General features: G+C 48.0%; 1 protein-coding gene across 5 annotated transcripts in view; it reads right to left on the bottom strand.

The window, feature by feature from the left end:
- Positions 1-21819, bottom strand: part of Kirrel3 (kirre like nephrin family adhesion molecule 3) — a 551931-nt gene that overhangs the window by 120793 nt on the left and 409319 nt on the right. For all 5 annotated transcript variants that reach the window (XM_041657584.1, XM_041657585.1, XM_041657586.1 and 2 more), the window contains one exon: positions 2174-2251. In XM_041657584.1, coding sequence (XP_041513518.1) covers positions 2174-2251 — 78 coding nt within the window. The remainder of the gene's footprint in view (positions 1-2173; positions 2252-21819) is intronic.

Below are 21819 nucleotides of genomic sequence, written 5' to 3'. Positions count from 1 at the left end.
CAAATGAAATAGGGGATTGCTTCTCCCTGGGTGACAGACATCTTATTAGATGCTGTTAAACAAAACAAATATGCTTTAATACAGCACAAGGAAAGCTTTTATATTTATTCTGAAATGGAAATAAAGAGATTCCAACTTTATCTCTAATGGAAGAAGCAGATAATTATACCAATAGCTCTTGAATTCTGGCCACTTGGAGAATTTTTTTTTTCTATTTTACCAATTGTTCAAATCATACCGAGGTGTGTTGTCTGGCATGGGCCAAGAAGTCTGTTGCTTGATTGATGTCATGGCTGCTATTCCTGTTCAATTATTAACATGTAGGGGTTATAATTATTTTTGAATATTGCTTAGAGATAATTATAAACCATAAACAGTCTCTGTGTTTGTGGATGCCTTTCTTATCTGAAAATGGGTTGAGGTTTGAGAAACCCAAGCAGACTATGCCTCTCATTTGCTTCCTTAAAGAGCACATGAGCTTTAGAAGAGAGAAAATGTGCTGTCTGGCACTTGGCAAAGCAAGTCTGTCTGACCTGGAAGCAGACACCTCGCTCCTCTTCCCATTGTGACTTGGACTCTTCCAGAATCAGAGCTAATAGACTGCACATGACTGTTCTACCACACTGTGGGGCTCCCCTAGCTGTCTCCATTTTGTTAGTTGAGACTCATCACACATCTTGGCTCAGATTGCTCAACACCCCTTGATTCTTGGCCACTTAGAAGCTGGGGTCAGACACCTGGAGCTTCAAGATTGAAGGGCAGCCCAGTTCCCTTTTGTTTTCTCTCCCAATCCCTAAGAGCCCAGCCTGTTTCTTTAATGAGCATCTTCAGCAAGAGAGCATGTCTATTCAGCACCACGGACAGAGCCACGCTGTCAGTTCCCACAAATTAGAAGTTACTGCCTACCACTCTCTTCTGGACGGCTGTGTTGAGAACAGAGAGGGTGATGAGAGAAAAAAAAGTCAATGAAAAAGACTGATGGCCTTGCCACAAGTATGCAGCCCAAACCCCTGGCTGTGCTCAGCCATGGGGCTCCTGTAGATGATAAGTGGCTTCTGAAAGCTGCTGTTTTCTTGAACAGGCAGGCAGTGAATGTAAGAGATACGAGCTTCCTGGACTTACTTACTAGGACCTAACTCCTAGCAGACTGTCATCTTGATGGGTTTTGGTGACGGGAAAACAGCCAGCCAGGGTTCTGGTCGGGGCCACATACAGAGGCATGAGTGTCATGGATGGCTACTTGGAAGGAGAGGCAGCTGTTGAATGTAGGGAGGAGGCACTGGGCTGTGTACCGTGTAACTCACAGCCAGATCATAGGGGTGTTTTGCCTCTCTTTAGCTTGGAGTGGGAAGGGAGCAACTGGAGCTATGAGCCCTGATGGGGGGAGGGAGCAGCTCATGGCAAGCTGGGCTGGTGGGAAGAAGCCAAGGCTTCATTTGTCTGACTTTAATGAATAAATGGTATCCCCAGCCATTGTCTAGCTGCCTTTGAACCCTGACAAACAGTCTGTGGCATCTGATGAAGAGGGTTATTAGTTGCATGGAGACAGATGGCTGGGGATGGAGAGGATTGGCTTTTTATTACAGCAGACCCATAAGTGACAGTGATATTCTCTCATACCAGCCCCCATGTCAAAGTCAATACATTCTCCCAAGTTCTCTGGGACACAAGTGATCCTCAGGAAAGACCCCATGCTTGAGAAAGGCAGAACCACCCCTGGGTGGGAGACAGAATTCAGTCTGTGGAGTTGGGAAAGTTTCTAAGGGCAGGCTCTTAGAGTATAATGTTGTCTTATGCTTTATGATTCTCCTGAGTGCCCTATAAGGTGCTGTCAATTCAAGAGAAGGAGGGAGAACTTTGAAATAGAATGATGGAAACAGATTTTGCTGGGCTGGGTAAGAGGGTAGAAGAGCAAAGGCAGGGAAGTGAAAGAAAGAAAAGTAAGGGACACATGGGGGAAGAGGAGATAGCAAAAGAAAAGCATGCATTATCATCCAGTGCTTTGGCAACAGCTACCTCCTTGTGTCAACAGCACCATGAAGATCAAGCTGAGCCTCCCACTCTCCCTCCTGAGCTGTCGTGTGTTCCTTGGGCAGGTTCCTCTGCACCACAGTGGTAGGCACACCCTCCCCTCATTGTCTGACCCACAACGGGAGGAGGGGTTCTCACTGACCTTCATTCATTCTCCGAAACTTGTCCTTGGCCATGTAGCCCAGCACCAGACAGCATCCTCTCTTCTGGAGGCCAAGCTCTGGAAGGAAAATATAGGTAGGTGAGTTGGGAATGGGTCAGGTGTGAGGAGACTTCTTAGCAGGAGGCTGTGGATAATTAATAAATGTTTCTACAGCACTTATGTCCCAGGCATAACTTAGAGTCTGTAGCTTTGCTTGATGCCCACAATAGCGTGTAAGGCACAGAGCATTGTGCTTTTCATTTTCTACAGTCTTCATTTACAAATGCATGAAGTAAGCAGGTGCCGGAGTCAGGATTTTGAAATTAGACTCTAGAATCCATTCTCATAACTATTACTCTGGGTTATATGGGATTTTTATAGTCTAGGGTTGGGGACCATGACTAAGTCACTTTGAAACTGTGCTCAGACTAGCTGAACAGGAGCCTCTGGTAGTGTCCAGAGTGGAATAGCATGACCAGACACAGTGGGTGACTCAAGATGAAAAGAGAGAGTGGAGAAGACAGAGACGAGGGATAGGCGGGGTGTGTTCAACCTTCTGGAAGGGTGAGTTTCTGCAGTTGCTGATTCTATGGGCAGGCACTGTTCAGCAGCAGCATCTAGAACTTGGGAAGTATAGACGTAGAACACAGGGATCAGCAGTATTGAGAGACACGAGGACCCATAGCCTGGTTGACATTTCCAGAAGAACAAGAAGAGCAACTTTGGGTAGCAAATCCCGGGTGCTGTCTTTTGCAGAGTATTTTATAAACCAGCTTCTGTTATGTGTGAGTGTTGGACTTGAGTTCATCTGCTTCACTAGAAGGCAAGCTAAACACTCTGGTATTTGGTTTTTAGTCCTGACTTGTCTTGGGTGCTTTAAGAATTCTGAAACAATTTCACATCCACTTTAATTTTTGACTCCAAGGCAATGCTTTGCCCTATGTGGATAAGCCATTGATGTTCACATGACACCTACGGAGGGTGGGGGGCTCAACAGTGTTGAGGGACTGCCTTTGATGCTTTTGCCTCCTCATTCCCACCTGTTTCTTAGGAAACCCAACAAATGTGACTGCTGCCCTAAACTGGGCAAATGGGCACCTGATATTGTCCTAGAGAGCATGTGACTGCAATCACACCCCACAGAATCTTGTCAGGATTCCTGCTACACGGCTGCTTCCACCCACAATCTCAGAGAAGGAGGCTTCTACTGAGCCGTGCCACACTATCTGTGGCCTGGGTGTGTCCTTGGCCTTCCACCTGCAGGTGTCTTTGTCAGAGACTAGGAAGAGTGGGATGAGTCCTCCTGCCTCTGCTCATGATGCTCAGCCTCTCTCTGCTGCTGCTTAGGTCCAGCCTCTGAAGACAACAGCATGAAAAAGGGTGTAGGACCCCCGGGAACAGATAACTCAAGCGTAGGGGCTCATGTCCTAGGAAAAAACAAAGCTTGGCAGGTGGTGGTAGGATGCCACAGCCCAGGGAGGTCACCAGCTTTGATCTCCTGATCCTTTAAAGGGAGTTATTGAGTATCAGTGAAGAGCAGAGAGGCAGATCCAGGGGTGCTGTTCCTGAAGGCACCTTCCCTGCCTTCCCCCTGCACACTCGCTCACGCATCCGAAGGCGCAGCCAAACCACCCTCACTTCAAACAGCTTCATATCTCCCGCGCCCAAACTGACACGTTAAGTTCTCCCATCCAAGGCCTTGGCCCTTTCTTCAGGGGCTCCTGTCCTGTCGAGGGCCGTGTGGATCAAAGCCCCTTTGATGTTTACTTCCTGTAAAGGCAGGGATGCAGCGTGCGGAGGGGCCAGCGGACGCACACGCTGTGAGGAGGCTCCTAGCTCCAGCTACCAAAAGCTTTTTGCCTGAGCTTGCATCTAAAGTCCAGGAGCTGCCAATAGGAAGACTTAGCCTGACTGTTAGGAAGACAGGCACAGAAGGACACGATGGTTGATGGTTCCTATTATATTTATCATTGGCTTACACCTGCCCAAAGCACATCAGTGGTGGCTTCCACTGGAGGAGGGAGGGTGGGCTACTAGATTGAGCCTAGCAGGGACTCTATGGGTGCATTGAGGAAGGAGGGCAGAAGCTGAAAGGATGTGGCTGATGTTTCCTCTCTCTTCTGAGCAGTTTCCCACACTCGCAGGTGAACATAAGGGGAAGTTATAAAGATTGGAGTATGAACAACCTGTCTTATCTAGTTGTCCACAGTGTCTGTCTTGACGATGCGAACTAACTTATATTTTATGTGTTCCGTACTAGGATCCCTCCCAAGTGAGTGGTGGAGGGGTGGCTGAACACTCACACAGTTATTATAAGCAAGAGTCTCTCTGACTATACTTGATTTTTGTAAATGAGCAGGGAAATAATTTTTTTTTAAAAAAGCTCTGATTAATAAAAGAAATTGAGGACGAGGTAATTTCTCAATGTATTTGGCTCATTTAATTTGACACGTGTGGGTTAGTCTTAATTATTTAGGCGGCTACATTACAAGGCGCTAATAAGCACACTGCAGAAATTTATTAAGTGAGAGGGCTCTCTGGCGGAGTCTTTGCTGAGAAGTGGGGGGAAGCCATGGGGATCCCTCTGAGAACAAGTGAGCTGGAGGACCGCTGAAGTGAGGAGTAGCTAGGTTGTCACACGCAAAATCTGGGATGCTCTTCTGAGAGACTTGTGGAGCCAAAATAGAACTCACCAAATCCACACATGGAAGCCCACGGCAGGGACAGAAGTGGATGAGGCAGGGGAATGTGAGTGCCCCTCTGGGGATGAAGAGCATTGTCAGACATACTTGATCATATGTAGACCAAGGAGGAAGCAAAAAGTAGTCATGTGGGCTTGGGGAAACATTCAAGTTAAATAAAACCAAAACCAACAAAACAAAACAAAACACCCCATGAGGCTATTAGGGGAGACTACAATACAACACTACAGAGAGAACGTGATCTTTCTTTTTGAGGTCGTCCAGCACCAGCCTGTCCCCTTGCTTGTCTCTGAGATGGACAGGAGAGTGAAATCACAGATGTTAGTTTTGAACCTCAAGGTATGGGGGATATGAGGTTTGCTTCAAGTAGGCTGCTCTCTTTGGCTTCATCAGTGTCAGTACCCCTCAGACTCCCCAAAGGCCTCATGGAAAATGAATGAAGGGAGCCTTGGCTTAGGTAGACCGTTCATAGCAAAGTTTAAGGTCATTTGTAGTTGGCTTGTAAGGGCACTGTCTGAGGAGGGCAAAGACTTAATCAATGCTATGTGCACAAAAACAGGTATCAGAACAGGGATGTTTCTTAAGGAGAGGGATGTTTGGCACCCTGGGAACGTTTGGGCTATGGACTGTGAGCAACAGAAGATCCAGAATGTCCTTTTCCAGCCCTGAGCCCCTCCTACCAGGTTCAGTGTCTTGCTCATGGCAAGTGCTGGGCCAGAGGATGGCTGACTTAAAGGAAGGGCGGATTCAGAAATGTCAGGGATGGGGTGAGCAGTTCCCTGGAACTCAAGCCGGAATGAGCTTGGCTGTAGCAGGATGCATGTAGGTTGGGTTGGGATGCTTGCGGAGTGAATGAAAATTGTAATTCATCCAAACAGGGAACTGTTCCACAAGTAGGGAACACTGTGGGGTTTTCTCCAGGGAGAAATGAAAAGGATGACTTTTTAAGTGGAGCAGGTTTCTTCAGCTCGCAGGCTGGGGCTGGGGCTCTTCCTAGGCTCCAGATCCTTTATTCTCACTGCTTCTACTAATCATGACCCAGCGATGCTGTATCCCATTCAGGGCACACTTATTTTTTTTTTCACAATGCTGGCATATTTACTGTCTCATTAGATGCTCACAGTAGCTTGGCGGAGTAAGCAAGGTGCAAATTATTTCCTTCATTTTGAATTTAGAAACCAAGGCTTAGAGAACTAAAAATGATGCTTCAGGGCCAAAGACCTAGCTGCTGCTGGTTCTCATCCTAGAACTAAGGCCTGGTTTCAAGGCTAGTTCTTAGGGATGCCATGCCTGTAAATGCTGCAAGACAAAACAGTCCAAAGAGTACCAGAGATGAATTGGGTACACCCTCTTCTATTTGTATCTCACCCATTCCCCTTACCACCAAAGCACTTATCCCTATGTGGACTGGGACTTTGCAGAGGTGGTCAGGTTAAAACAAGGTCATTAGGATTGGCCCTAGTACAATATCAGTGGTGTCCTTATAAAAAGGGAAGTTTAAGGAAACATATGAGGGGGGAGGGAGGGAGGGAAGAAGGGAGAGGGAATAACACACGCACATGAAGATGGTAATTTCTAAGACAGAGGGAGAAAGATTTTTAACAAGTCCTTCCCTACAGCTTTCAGAAGGACCGAAACCCACTGGCATCTTGATCTTGCGGTCCTAGCCTTTGGAATTGTGAAAGCATTTTTCAGTGTTGGTCTCGTTATAGCAGCGCTGGCTAACTGCTGCAGACAGGAAGGGGAGGGGCTGGCTTTTCAGTGTGACTCGGTTATTTCCAGTGTCTGTGATTCTCTTCACCTCCTTCACTTGGTCACAGAGTTACACTTAGAGTGTCACACACTCACTGGGCTCCAGATGATGGGAGAACACTGATCAGAGGTGCTGCCATTGGACTGTAGTGTTGGTGGGCACAAAACACAATGGGGAAGAGAGCAGCAGGGAGAGAAGGCTGCTGCATGCCTGTGTGCCTAGCAGCATTCATGGACCGTCTGGGATGCTGTGAGAATTTTGCTTTCTGCTTGTTGTTCCCCATCTAGGGACCAATGAGCCCTCAAGTAATGCTAGTTAGAATGGGAGCAATAGGCAGGAAGGAGTTTTGTCCGCATGTGAGTGGATGGCTGTTTGTAGGGGGACTTCTGTTCTGTTCCCAGCCTACTTCCTCATGGCAACTGAATGGAATAATGACAAAAGTTCCCATCTGTGGCTAAGTTAGTTTCTGGTCATGCTGACATGGTCACTATCTCACTCGGTTGCTGAAGACTAGCCTTTTCTAACACCTAGACACTGTTGATAGAGATACAAGATAGGGCAGTCATTAGGGAAATCAGGATGGAGGCTCCTAAGATGTCTAAGAGGAGAAACGCCAGATTTTGCAGCTGTGTTATTCCTGGGACTATACCTGAAGGAGTCTAAGTCAGCAGACCTTAGAGACATCTGCACATCCAATAGCCAAGTTATAATATCATCTCTGAGATGACCATCAAAGGACAACTGGATGAAGAAAATGTGTTACACACACAATTGGATTTTATTCAGCCGTAAAGAAGAGTGAACTCATGTCACTTGTGAGAAAAACCAGTCGAGCTGGTGATCATTACATCAAGTGAAATAAGCCAGGCTCAGGAAGACAACTATCACATGCCTTCTCTTCTGTGCAGACTCTATGTTTACAAAGACAAGGAAACAAAAGGGAAGTTATTTGGGAAGAGGAAGGTGACCAGAGGTATGGAGGAGGGTTCAAAAGAGGGCAATTAGAATACAATCGAGGTACATTATATGTGTGTATGAAAACATCAAAATAAAACCTATTACCTTGTACAATTAATGTATCCTTAGTAAAACATTGAAAGTGAGATTAGCACTTTACCTCCTGAAACTATGACTCCAGCAAGCTTCTACAAGTTCCCAAACAGAAACTAGAGTATTGCTGGTGGGCAGCTGTCAAGATTTCAGGACAGAGGGGAGTTGAAGGAGGAGGAACAGGCTGAGGCCAGATCCATGAGGCAGCTGAGGAGCCTCCCTGGAGTCTGTACCTTTTCCTGCAGGGTGCAGGGAGCCCTGAGAATGGCTAAGCTGGGAATGGGAGGCCATTATGCCCTGACTAAAGAAGACTTTATCCCAGTGTAGATGATATGAGGAAGAGAGAAGCCCAGAGAATGGCGAGCCAGCCAGGAGAGTCCTGCTATGCTCCAGGTGAGAGACGATGGTTTTCCATCTGCTGCCCCTTCTTGCTCTGAGAACACAGCAGAGATCTGGAAACAGGTAGAAGGGGGATGCACAGAGCCTCCAGATCCTTGCCATCCCAACACAGAGAGCAGCAGAATGGCTGAAAATAGCCTGAATTCCCCAGATGGTGCCTCGGACCATATGGAGGAAACGCCAGCTGGACCTGGTTGGAGTTGCTGGGAGGTCCTGATGCTTCCGTATGAGCAGAGCTGGCAGATACGGCGATGCAGCACTCAGCAGCGAATGGTCCCACAGGCTCCCTGAGCTTCTCTTCACCCTTTCCATCTATAAATTACCTCTTCTAATATCTCCCTTGCATGATTTACGTGAAAATCCAAAAAGCCAATGTAAGATAAAAAGAGGTGAGAATAAAGTCCCTAAAAAGGATGAGTTTGATGAGGGCAAACATTAGTCAGGGTTGGAGGTCAAGGACCCTCCTCTTTCCTTACAGACAGGGAAACGGAAACATGCGGAGAAAAGGACCTCACTAAATCCTGTGTTGAACTCTCAGGTCAGCATGGTAGCCACAAGTCAGATGAACTGGAAAAGTTGGAAAGAGTTAGAAAGACGCGGTTACAGGGGAGACTTAGGGCCTAGGAGTCCTGGAAACAAGGAGAAGCTAGTGAGTCTGAAAAGGTTCTTCAGGATGAGACCTTGGAACTAAAGGAATGTTTAGCTCAAGGGAGGAGGCAGAGGTGGTCACAGTGTCTTCTTCACTGGAAAGATCAAAGGACTGTTATGTCTGTATCAGATTTTGTGTGATCACAAAATGGGCTGACTGTGCTATAGGGCAGTGATGGGGCACTGTGGTCATCAAGTTCCCAAACAAAAGAGACCCAGGTAATAATTTGAGCAGGGGTTTTAGTCTGAAGAAGTAAACTTTGAATCAGCCGTATTTAGCTGAGAGGATGGAAGTCTTGTAGGGAAAAATCCTACCCTCCCCAGCCAGAATATATTAACAAAAATTGACAGGGTAATACTATCCACTCCACAAACATTCAGAGGCCACCGTACATAAGGCAAGCTTCCTACCCCAGCAAAATACTTATCCAATTGGTTTACACAGGCATATATGTGTTGAGCAGTCTTTCTCCAAATGCGTGGGGCCAGAAGTGCTTCAGATTTTGGAATTTCCGGTTTAGAGAATATTTGTGTATTCTTTCCCCATTTGACTATTTCTAATAGGAAGCCCCCAGTCTGAAAAACTCTGACATCCTCAGCTTCCTGGACATGAATTTTCAGATGTTGGAGAATCTTCCATGTTGGATTTTGGGGTTCTGAATGTGCAGCCCTCACTTGTGAAAGATACACGAAAATCTAAGACAGGTAAATGTTCAGTAAGGCGGCGTCGCAAGGTGACATCATGTCATTTCCACACGAGTGGTGGTCCTTGTCGGAGGAAGAAGCAAGAGATGAGATCTGGGAGAGATGGCAAGAGATGCCCTCTTCCAGAGGTCGCAAGGGCTGCAATTGGCCCTGGGGCTCTCTTTCAGGTGTGTGTGCCCAGCGACATCTCACAGGTGGCTGCTACCTGTAGCCATGACTAGCCATTCTGTCCCTGGATGCCTTGCCATCTGCAGAACTGCAGGTCATGTGTTTGGGAAGTTTTTGCCTCCATTCTGCTGAACTCCAGCTTCCAGCCCCACTTCTACCTGGTGCTATTTTCAGTATAATCTCTCACATCACATGCAATTAGGGTGCCCATAAATCAGCGAGATCCCTATTTTCTGATCAACTCCTGTAATAAAGAGACCCAAGGAGAAGATTCAGAAAGCTTTGCTCGTATTGACTAGATGCCTGGACCCAGCCCTCCAGGACACATCATAAATGTTTAATAGGCCAATAATACCTGTTTCATAATTTTTGAGTCTCATTGCTTGCTAATCTAAGTTTATTAAAGAACCATAAACTTTACATTGTTGTAAAGACATAATTGTTATTTCATAGCTAATTTAATATGAGTTAATTATATTAGAACCAAGTTCTCCCCCATTCATATTAAGTATCAATTAGTTGTTTTAAACTATTGATTTGTATTTAATTAACTATGCTATTACATACCAATTAAATTCTTATAAGAGAAACTTGGAACAGCTGTGTTCTTACAGTGAGTTGTTTTTTTTTTTTTAAATAATGGATTGCATAAAAAGCTGTGTTGAGCTCCTGTCTTTCAGGAAGTTGACACTCAGTGGTGATAATTCCAAGGACCTTCTGTGTCCCCCAGTCCATCCTCACTTGCTCCTGCAGGAAACAAGGCTTCCCCGGACACCTGCTGATCAAAACTTCGTAGTGGTTTTGTACAGGGTAACAGTCACTGACAGTGGGTGGCCTTTGCTTCCTCCTGTCCTCCTAAGCCTGCCTCAGCTGTGCCTTTGCTTGCTGGCTTAGCCCTATCCACTAAGGCAGACGTGTTATTAACAGCTCCTCGCCACCCGCTGTGGGATCTAGAATAGTCTTTTACTATTGGCCCCACATCCCATTTGCCTGTAGGAAATCTGGATGGCCATGTGGTCGCCAGTCCTTTGACTCCTCCAAATCTTTGTCCTGCAGGCTTAAGCCTCTGACTCTCAGGGAGGGAAAAGCCAGCCAACAATGATGGCACAGCTGTAGGCGTGGGACTTCGTACATTGTTTTAAAAGTACTTCTTCTTCATGGGCATCATTGTGTGTGTGTGTGTGTGTGTGTGTGTGTGTGTGTGCACACAGGTGTGCGCGGCACTGTGCACATGGAGGTTAGATAACAATTTCTAGGAGTCAATTTTCTCCTTCCACTCTGGATTGCAGGAATTAAACGCAGCTCGTCACATGTGGTAAGTGTGTTTACCTGCTAAGCCTTCTTGGTGTCCTTTTGTCTTGTTTTACTTTTTCACATCATAGAAATAGACATCGTCATGCGTTTGGTTTATTTATAAAGGGACTCCCCTGTCCCCGACCCCTACTGGGATTGAACCCGGGGCTTTGCACATCCAGGCAACACTCTATCGCTGAGCTCTACCTCCAGCCCAGAAACTGACATTTTAGAGGGTCAAGCAGTTTGCGCAGAGCCTGCTGCAGCTGAGCAGAGAGACTTGGCACCATGTGATCTGGCTGACCCCACTCTGGGCACAATGTGTTGCACTCCAATCTCTTCTCTGCAAGACACAACTCCCTGTTGAGTCTGAGTTTCATCCTTATGGCTGCTCACTGTGGCCATGCCTGGCTCCTGTTACCCTTCTTCTCTGGCACTTTCCCTCCAACCCTGCCTGGGGTCCTTCTGTCAACTGATGAACTGCCTGGAATTCCGGCAGGGCTACCATCTGGCTCTGAAGGTGCCGCCTTCAGGTGCTTTGCTATCAGTGAGGACTCTGGGCTGGGAGAGTCCACCATGACCCTTTACATACTGGAGTGAGGACTAGGCTTTCTCCTTGGATTCTGGACGCAGCTGAGCCTTGTCTATTTTCATGGTAGCCAAGTTCACCTTCATCATCATCAACGTTGCCCGGCGCCAAAGGACTCCAGTTCATTAATTTTTAGGCTATTTTGTGGACAATGTGTCAGTCCTCTGAAACCCTATATGATATATATTTTTTTAATATTTATTTATTTATTATGTATACAATATTCTGTCTGTGTGTATGGATGAAGGCCAGAAGAGGGCGCCAGACCTCTTTACAGATGGTTGTGAGCCACCATGTGGTTGCTGGGAATTGAACTCAGGACCTTTGGAAGAGCAGGCAATGCTCTTAACCACTGAGCCATCTCTCCAGCCCCCCTATATGATATTTTAATCTGATGGAAAAGGAGAGTGAGGAACCAAAAGGCTAAATATTAATAACATCTTCATGGCCATACAGTCAATAAGCGTTGAGGTCGGTAAACCAAAACATAATCTCCATTCTTTGGGTCTCTGGTAGGATTTCTGCAGGGGGGCATTTAATAGTTTGGGTTGAAGAATTTTGTGGGCAACAGTTTTAGCTCAGATATAAGGATTCCTCAGCTTGTCTCACTCGGGATGGAAGCTCCAGTGAGTTATCGCTCTGTGAGGCACACAATAGAGAAATAGGATCCTGAAAGCCATCCTAGCCCTTCCTCCCCTGGCTTGTTAGCAGTCCATTTAACCTGTAAGGAACAGGTGCTGCCCAGGGCCACATGCCTGGAAAGCTTTTATCCTTTTCTGTGAGAAAGTTGGATGTCTGTGATTACTGTTTGAATGGGGACAGATGCATGGCAGCTGTGTGTCCTGCCCCTGGGGATTCTCAGCCCAGGGTATCCTGTCAATCATGGCTGGCAGGCCAGGCAGAAAGAGGAAATCTTCTGGTTTTTTTTATTTTTTCTAATATGACCAACAGTTTTCAAAAAAAATTAAGCATAAGGGTAGTCTGGGCTCTGGGAAGTTCCACCTCACCTCTAAGAGTCCTGTTCCACCACCTATAGGTCCCTTGAGGCCCAGATCTTTGGGAAGGCAGAGCCCCCTAATGATGCTCGAAGATCAGCTTGGCTTGCGAATGTAACCTCACACAGATTAGTGAAGATATGAACATTAGCTCTGCTGCACAAGTGGGGCCCCAGAAAGCTGATTAATTTTTCTGAACTTGCATTTGCGGGGTAGAGAAGCCATGATTAAACATAGGCTTGCTTGGTTAGAACACAGGTCTGGGCCCTTCTCCTGGGACATAGCGTGAGAATGCAAATATTGCCTTGAAGACCCACCTGGGGAAGAGGGGACCAGCAGAGTGCTGGCTGATGGGGGAGGCATCACTGCTTAAAGATGGGGTGCACAGAGCAGCCTTTGTGGGGGTCGGGACCTGGGGAAGGAAAAGTTGCTGGGGGGGTACAGGCAGTGAATAGGGGTGCAGGAGGCAAGACTGCATCTAGGCTCCTGCTCAGGGTGGGCTAGCAGCAGAGGCATGGCTGTGACTTGGTGATGTACTTAGAAACCCCTTGATTACACATTTATGGTCCAAATGAAATTTGACCGTGGAGGACTGAGAAGGTGCCCTGAGAACGTATCACTGGAGTCAGGCAAGCGTACTCAGATTTGCTCTCACTACCCCCATCCCCCATTGTCCCTCCCACCAAACGTGATGGGGACAGAGAGAGAGGGAAGGTGGAAAGGGAGAAGAAAAACTGTCCTAACAGCTATAGCGCATAGGCTTTCAGGGACCTTATGGCACAAGGGCAGACTAGGTTCCTGCAGGACAGCGGGTCATGGGTCATATCCTACAGAAGGGTGGTGATGTCATGCTGTTGTCCCTGGTCATCGCCCAGTGAGAGCTGCTGCCTTCACAATCTGGTGGCCATGCCTGGCCTTGCAGGGTAGGTCTTGTCCATTCACACTGCTCACCTCTGCTGGGGAGAAGGGGGCAGGTGTGAGGCACAGACAGAGTTTCTCCCGCCTCCTTCCTGCTGGCCTGGACCATCCTCCAGGGCATTCTCATCTGAGCCACCTTGGGAGCAGAGGCTAGCCAGGCGTGGACTAGGTTCAGAGCGTAGGGAGACTGGGCCTCCAGGGCGCAGGCAGTTGCGCTGTCTCCCGCTCCATGCCTACCGGGGCAAGGAAGGCAGTGGGGGCAGGTTAGAATGTGTCCAGGAACAGTCAGGGCTCCCTGCTGCCCATGCATTGCGGAAAACCTCCCAGAGCCCTGCACACTCCATTACAATTCTGTATCTTATAATTAAATTGAATCTGCCAGTTACCTCTCAGCACGGCAGCAATTCAAGCTCATTGGAGGCTTTCTTTGTTTATTTTCCCTTATTTATTTATTTAGTAATTATTTATCCAGCTACCCATGTAGCTGGATGGAGACTTTAGCTCAATATTTCTTCTGCTTTCTCAAACATACACACAAACAAACAAATCCCTCAAATGTAGATTCCCTTGACAAGACTGCAGGGCTGCTCTGGGTCAAGGTTACAATGAAGGTCACAGGAGAGGCTTTGTTGCCAGGCAATGTCTCTGCTCTGATGCTACTAGCATCATTGTGGACACAGATGCCTTAGAAGACCTGTTAATTCTAGAAAGTTCTACAGAAAGATCTACGGAGGTCCAGGCAAGGGACTTCCTCTAGGGTGATTAGACCGCAGTTCAGAGGGTATGGAACCCAGGTTGTGACTGGAAATGACCAGCAACTAACACATGGGTGGAGCCTTGCAGTGGAGGACGTGTTCACTAAATGTGTGTCTCCCTTCGCCCTGTAAGCATTTGCTGACGTCAGAGATGCTCCACATCTTGTCTGACGCTGCTAACAGCAGAATTGTAATTTGAACATGGAGCTTGGGGTAAAACCAAGCCCCTCCGTTTCCCTTAGATCTCCAGATAAAAGCGGGAGACCTCGCCTCAAAACCGAAGGCTTTTCCTTCCTCTTTAATGGCAACCTTTCAGCAGAGGGGGCCAAGGAGAGCCTGATAGCTTTGATTAAGAACTTGGCTTCAAACAGATCCAGGAGGGTGATTCAGAGCAGCCAGACACCACTTAACTGGAATGTGAAAGTTTACTTCCTGCTGGGTGGGCTCAGCAGGGGGCTGATTGTGAAGGGGCACAACAGGGGCTACGCGAGCCTTGCGTAGCAATCCCAGGTTCCAGAGAGATGACCCATTTAGGGCTATACCACCTAACAGATCCACCAGGGCAGAAGATAAGGGGTGTGTGTGTGTGTGTGTGTGTGCGCGCGCGCGTGCCCACGCTTGCATGCATGTGTTCGTGCTTACTTGTAACAGTGGGAAGGAATTCCAGACTGAGCTGACAATTTAGATGTAATTTCCTCGAAGAGATAATGGTATGTCTTCATTTCCTCCACCCGTGCTGCCCTACCCCATAGCCTCATCTCTAGCTCACTTAGGCGCTGCTTTGTAGGAATGAGTAGGGCCAGAAGAGGTCTTGACTGGTGCTGGTGTTTTTCAGGCCTGGTCAGAGGCAATAGAGCTTTTAGGGCTTACAGGGAGGCGGGAGGTGGGAATGACTGTGCGTCTGTAACCTGTCTGCATGGGTGAAACCACCTGGGGTTTCTTCTCAGGCCCTGGTGGGGTCACTGAGGATGATCGTAGGGTAATCACGGAGGCTGGAGGCACAGTGCCCAAAGGAAGGATGATTCTAGACTGGTGAGAGCTAGGGAGTCTGGTCTAAGAGGCAGAATCATTCAAATAGAAGGTCTGCTGAGCAGGAAGCCCTGAGCTACCGACTTAAGGCCTACTAGCTAGGGTCTCTCCTAGCATTGGAGGCCAAGAGAAGCCAATTCAAGAAGCTTGAGTCAGTGGCTGCTCCCCAGTCTGTGGGGCTTCTCACGCTGCTGCCCCATCCTCCAATGGCCCATTGGCTCCTGACTACTGCTATCCACCGTCAGTGCTTTTTAAATACACGAAATGGAGCAGCCCTCTGCCAGTAGGGTAGCTCATTACATAAAGACACTTGCGACTAAAAGCTGGAAGCCTGACGAGGTTAGTTCCATCCCTGGAGCCCACGTAAAGCTAAAGGAGAGGACAAATTCCACAGACCGTCCTCTGACTTACACATGCATGGTGTGGTGCATGCACTCACTCTTTGCTCAATGTCTTCACAGGACTGTGATACCTTCACACCACACTGTACCCATGGAGAGAACTCTCATTTCACTTCTCAGATGGGAAAATTAAGCTCAGTGCCCAATGGCTAGAGACCTAAGGTGTGCATAAAGACCTGTACTTTTCCCGTGATGCCCTGCAGTTTTCTGAGTTTCTCCCCGTGTTGGTGGGGGCCTGCTGTGAAAGGAAGGGAGAAGGAAACTCTTCTAGATTTTCTGTCACTAAGAGGCTCAGCAACATGTTTGTCTTGGCAGCGCCTCTTACTGGCCCAGTGCTTGGCACATGGATTAAGAATGCAGTTGGAGCCGGGCGGTGGTGGCGCACGCCTTTAATCCCAGCACTCGGGAGGCAGAGGCAGGCGGATCTCTGTGAGTTCGAGACCAGCCTGGTCTACAAGAGCTAGTTCCAGGACAGGCTCCAAAACCACAGAGAAACCCTGTCTCGAAAAACCAAAAAAAAAAAAAAAAAAAAAAAAAAGAATGCAGTTGGGTGGTTTTCTCAGGATCAATAAACTGAGTGAGATGGGATCTAAATTCATCAAAATATCATCTGAAACAAACTTACTCTCTGGACTTCTGAACTCAGCAAGGTGGAGGGCTAGGGGCAGGGCAGAACCTGGGAAATGCCAGGTCTCTTGGGAAGAAGGTTTGGGACTTTCTATTGGATCATTGTGGGGTGTCTATTAACTCAAGGGTGAAGGGACCCTAGTTGGTAAGCGTTTTTCCAGAATCCACTGTACACATCATCCTTGCCAGGGCCCTTCAGGTAAGCAGCTAAGTGAAGACCTCCTGGCATCAGGTTCTCTGCACAGAAGGGGCTTGGGGATCACACAATTTCACTGTCATACCCAGCGGAAAACCTCCTTTGTAGCAGCTTTGAGAAAGTGACATAACTTCCCCTTAGATCCTTCTGCAGACAGGAAGCTCATTACTCTGGAACCTGTGGTTTTTGTCTCTGAATAGCTAAAGTCAAGTTCAACAGAAATCTGCTCTGTAAGAGAAAGGTCCCTTGGCCCCTTGAGCCCTTGGATGCTTGCAGCTCAGGAAACACTCCCTGGCCTGGGAGACCTTGGCTTCCCACTGTCCTTTCGTGTCTCAGAAGAGAGAAATAAGATGAAATGGGAATTTGCTCCCACAGGAGCCTGACTCACAGCTTTGGAAGGGAAAGGGAATGGCTCTGGGTGTTGGTGTGACTTCCCTTGGGGTGGTGTGTCTGTAACAGTATGAACGGCAGTGAGATGGGAGGTGGGTTAAGATTGTGGAGTTTGGTACATCCCTTATGTGGTGAGCAGTGAGGGCTGCAGAAGTGTGTGTGTGTGTGTGTGTGTGTGTGTGTGTGTTTGTGTGTGAAGGGGTGTTGCAAGTGTGTATATTCCTTATGCAGACCCCCGGGGGAGACTCCAGCATCTGCCTCTCTTTCCTGGAGAACCTAGGAAGCTGTATAATGCAGTGTATAGCAATAGCCTGCTGTGCTTCTGATCAAGCCCAAGTTCTTTTTCTGTCTCAAGGACCCATCATGTTCTTGGAGGTATAAAAATTATCCATTCATATCACAAGGTTATGGGCTTGCTACTTCCTGTGTGGGGAGACAGCCATGTGCTGAGGACCATCTGTGAGCAGGCATCTCATGTGAGATCCTTTCCATGCAGCCTTATGCTATTGGCAGCACAGCTAACACCGAGGACCATCAAGGTGCCCCAGTCACCTGAAGCCACACAGCTAGAGAGAAATAGGACCAGACATGAAGGAACCTCAGTTCATCCTTCTCCCTACACCACTTGCCACCTCCCTATGTCACCTCCAGGAACCAATGGCCACAGAAGGGCTCCCTGTCTGAATTTGTCAATAGCTATGCAAGGCTCTTCCTTACCCTCCAGTCATCTATGGAACTGGAGGCTGAACATGTCACCTAAAGCAGGCGGTGGTAATGTGGGTTTCAGGGGTCCCATCATGAACCCTGGGAATTCCCTCTTCCATGAGGGAAGAGAAGAGTAGCTGGTTTTCAAATACAAGTGAGCATAAAATCCAAATTCTAAATTCTGTCTGAGGCCATGGAACTCAGGCTGCCCTGTCAATTAGGACTCTCCCAGGTGCCCGGAACTATAGTTCCTCATTTTCCTCAATCCTCCCGCTTGCTGCCTGGGCATTCTTTCTTCTGATTTACTTATTAGATTTCTTCTAGGCCTCTCCTCAGCTGAGCCTTCAGTGTCCCCAGAAACCATCTCTAATTTAACAATGGGATTGGGTAGAAAGTAAGAGAAAGAGGGGACTGGGGAAGACAGGGCAGGGGTGGAAGAGCCAGAACAAGGCACAGAGAGGAGAGCCCGGAGAGCCGCTCTCGGAGCCCTGTTGTTCTCCACATCTGGATCTGAACTTGGATCTGGCCTGATCTCCCAGGTTACCCTGCTGATCACAATCCCTACCCTGTCCGTAATCCCCCTGCCTCTCTCGAGCACTGAGCGCAAACGATCTGTTTATATATTTGTCTTCTCAAGATGCAAAGTCTTTGAAAGTGGAAACCAAGCCTTGTCCTTGACTGCTGCCACTGTGCCTACTCTAAAAGGAGAGCGTAGGACGTACATCTGCTGAGTAGTCCAGTCACATGAGAAACTTAGAGACTAAGGAGGCTCCAGACTCCAGTTCTACTTTCCCAGAGTCCTTAGGATCTAGAAGATAAGATGTGTATGAAAAGGCAATCAAGTTATCATGGTTTCTCTGGCCAGAATCTTTGTGGGGTAGGTAGGAGGATGGTGAGCCACCTGGACTATTTCGGTGAATGGTCAGGTAGAGGGGATACTCAACTGTAGACAAAAGGAATGGATAAGGCAGGACTGGGCAAAGGGTCACCAGGTAGGACTGGATCTATGCAGGGACATCTGGGCAGGCTGAGGCATTCTGTGAGAGACTTTGACATAGAAGTAGGAGCTTGGGATTTCTCCTGCTACAGAGGGGCCCTAGCTTGCCCAGGCCTACCCAGGTGTCAGGCAAATCTATTCACTGTTCTCTACAGGAATATTCTTCAGGGAGGAGGTAGGCATGGCTTCTGCGCAAACTGGGCTATGAGTGACCTAGGGATGTACTATTATTGCCTTCCTCTCTTTGGAAGAAAGAGCCAGCTAGATTCTTCTGGCCTGAGGGAACCCTCCTTTCCAGTCTGGTTCTTTCTCTCCAGGTCTTCTGATGCTATTGTCACTTGGTTTCACTTGTCCCTCTGTGTCCTCCTCAGTCTTTGCACACGCTTCATAAACATTTCCACTGTGTAAATCTTCATTCCATTGTTAAATAGCCACGCATGTGAATACCACGCCTTTGTTTATGACGGGCCCAGGCTCAGCCTATCCCCAGGACAGGTTTATTGACTGTAAAGGAAGGATGGTGGTCATATGAATGGACGTTCTGCGATAAAGCTGGAAACCTGGACTTCCGGGTCATCTATTCATTAATTAGATTACCAAAAGTAATTTTTGCTTTGGGGCTCTAAAGCCGGTTGCATTATATATATCTTGAAATGTATATGTTCGTAAGATGTCTGTATCGAGGACTGACTGAATCAAACTAATGGATATATCTATTACCTCACATACTTATGTTTGAGTGGTGAGAACTTTCAAAGTCTACCCTCTTAGCTATTTTCAATTATGTAACATACCATTGATCAAAGGAGACAGGAATCTCCTCTGAACCAGGATTTGGCATTAGATCCTGAGCAGCTAGCATAGTTGCTGGGGTTTTGATGATAGGGAGAAAGGCCCTGGAGGGTATAAGGGGAGGGTTAGGAAACAGGCCTAAGCCACCTCCCCAAGGGCTCACAGCTCCACCAAGGGGCTGGAGCCCATACCCACCCAAAGCCAGTGTATTTGTTTCATTTCTGTTGCTGTGCTAAAAATATCCTGTCCAAAGCAACTTTTGGGGATACTTGGCTTACAATTCCAGTCTACGGTCCATCAGTGTGGGGAAGTCAAGGAAGGAGCATGAAGTAGTTGGTCACAGCCACAGTCAGAGCAGAGAGAAAATGAAATGAATCCGAGACCTTGTGTTCAGCTTTCCCTCTACGCCTGGTACAATCTGGGACCCAAACTTAGGGAATGGTGCTATCTGCAGTGGGCTGGGTGTTTCCATAGCAATTAAAATTATTAAGGCAATCCCCCGAGGACTTGCCCACTGGCCAAGCTGATCTAGATGCTCATACACCAGGCTCTTTCCCGAGGTGGTTCTACACTGTGTCAGTCTGGCAACTGAAACTGGTTCTCACAGTCAGGCTCCTTGTACTGGTTTGGCCTTGTTTTTTTTCTGTGTGATTAGTATGGGCGTCAGTTTTACATGTCAAGCAAGTGCACCCCACAGGGCTGTCTTCCCCGCTCAGGACAGACCAGGTGGGGCCTCTTCCCACTGCCTACTGCCTGGACGGGCAGCTTGCTAGGCAGACTGCATCTACGGAGTTGCAGCCCAGTGGCTTCTCACTGGTTTCACTAAGCCCTGGTTTGTGTTTCTGTCTCCTGTGTTTTGCCTGCGTGAGTTGGTAATCAGAACTCACTCCCTTGATGCTGGCCCGGAGCAATAATCCAGACACGGTTCAGGGGTTTAGTGAAAATCCTCCTCTGTAGCAGAAGAAAGTGAAACCCAGCGAAGTGAGGATTTCAGCAGATGCAGAAGCTGCCCATTTACCTTCCAAATCCAGGCGGCGTGGCCCGAGAAGCCAGGGGATACCTTCCAGGGTAGGGACAGAGCCAGAGCAGAATGGAAATCCATGGGTTTAAATCTCCAAAGGCCTAAAACTCCAGGAATGGGGAAGGTCGATGGCTATTCACAGAAAGGTTTTTAAAAGGAGACAATTTGACCTTGTGCCAAGCGCAGAGCAGGCCAGGGCTTGGTACGGTGACCTGCGCGTTTTCCCATTTAGTTCTCCGGGGACTGACGTAAGAAGTAGGATTAGCCTTGACTTTGTGATGAGTGCAACCAGAAAGTGACAGAGCTGCTCCCTGCCCATGGGGACATGGCTCTCTGCTCCTAGCAGACAATGGCCCCCCTCTCCTCTGCCTTGAAACTGTTACCAGCATCGTGGGACATGACTCTGAGGTGGTCAGTCTGTCCCTGTGTGCAGCCGGAGCCTCTACCATCGGACACACCCGTCTGTAGGCCCTGTTGCTCCTGCTGTCCTCAGCTGACTGCAGCCTCCGTGCTGAGTGAATTGTGTGGTAGGTTACCAAGGAAAACGTGCTGAAGCTCCGGGCTTGCCGGCAGCTCTACAGTAACAGGCTGCCATTCTAAAGTGAGGTTTGTCCATTTCAGTCTCTGAAGTCTCCAAGTGAGCCAAGATACGGGCTCTCCTCCTCACTCTAGATAGCTGGGATCGTAGCCAAGGCCAAGCTGGTCACAAACCCCTCCTCAATCCCACCAAACCAAAGAAGGAAACCTGTGGAGGGTCTGGTGCCTTGTGCATGGGCTAGCATACCAGGGCATCTCTCTCTTATGTATTTATGAAGATAAGAGTGGAATATACAAAGCCACCTAGCAATGTGAAATAGTATATGCTCCTATCCCAGCCCCAACACTTACTTAGCTCCTCAGCAAACCTGCTTCCGTCCCTGTCAGCTGGGTTAGAGCTTCTAGGGCTAAGGTGAGACCAAACACTGAGGACATGCCTGGCATGGACTGAGGACTCTATTTAAGCAGCCGCTGGCCACTGTGCCCATGGCCTGTGGGATCATTACCTACTAACTTAGTTTGGAGAATGACAGCTCCAGGCAGGCTGGAGGCTGCCTTTGCTCTGGGCTGCTTCAACAGCTGCTAGTGACTGGAGCCTTTCAGAAGGCATTACAGGGCATTGTTTTAATCAATACTATATCATTTCCTCTCCGGCATCTATCCCCATGTTTATTATGTGTAAATAGGGTTTTTTCAATGATGTGAATGTGTTAGCTTAATGTAGCTGACATTCAGTGTGTGCAATCTGGTGGCTGCCCCTGAGGACCTCCAGGAAAATGAGATGATGTATCTGCCTCAAAGCTGTCCTCGGGAGTGAAATTTGAGAGCTAGAGAACTACATAGCAGCAGTCAGGGTACCCTGTGCGTGCTTACAGAAGTGGGGGAGCCTGCTCCAGCGAACAAAGCTAGGAATAAGCATGAGCCCAGGAGTGTAGCTGATTTGATGGAGAGAGAGAGAGAGAGAGAGAGAGAGAGA

This window comes from Microtus oregoni, unplaced genomic scaffold (genome assembly GCF_018167655.1).
Source record: "Microtus oregoni isolate MIOR12 unplaced genomic scaffold, Mior012 000008F_ref0000371, whole genome shotgun sequence".
In the NCBI taxonomy this organism is placed as follows: Eukaryota; Metazoa; Chordata; class Mammalia; order Rodentia; family Cricetidae; genus Microtus; species Microtus oregoni.
The sequence above is the reverse complement of the archived record's forward strand: the minus strand, read 5'-3'. Positions and strand labels throughout refer to the sequence as shown.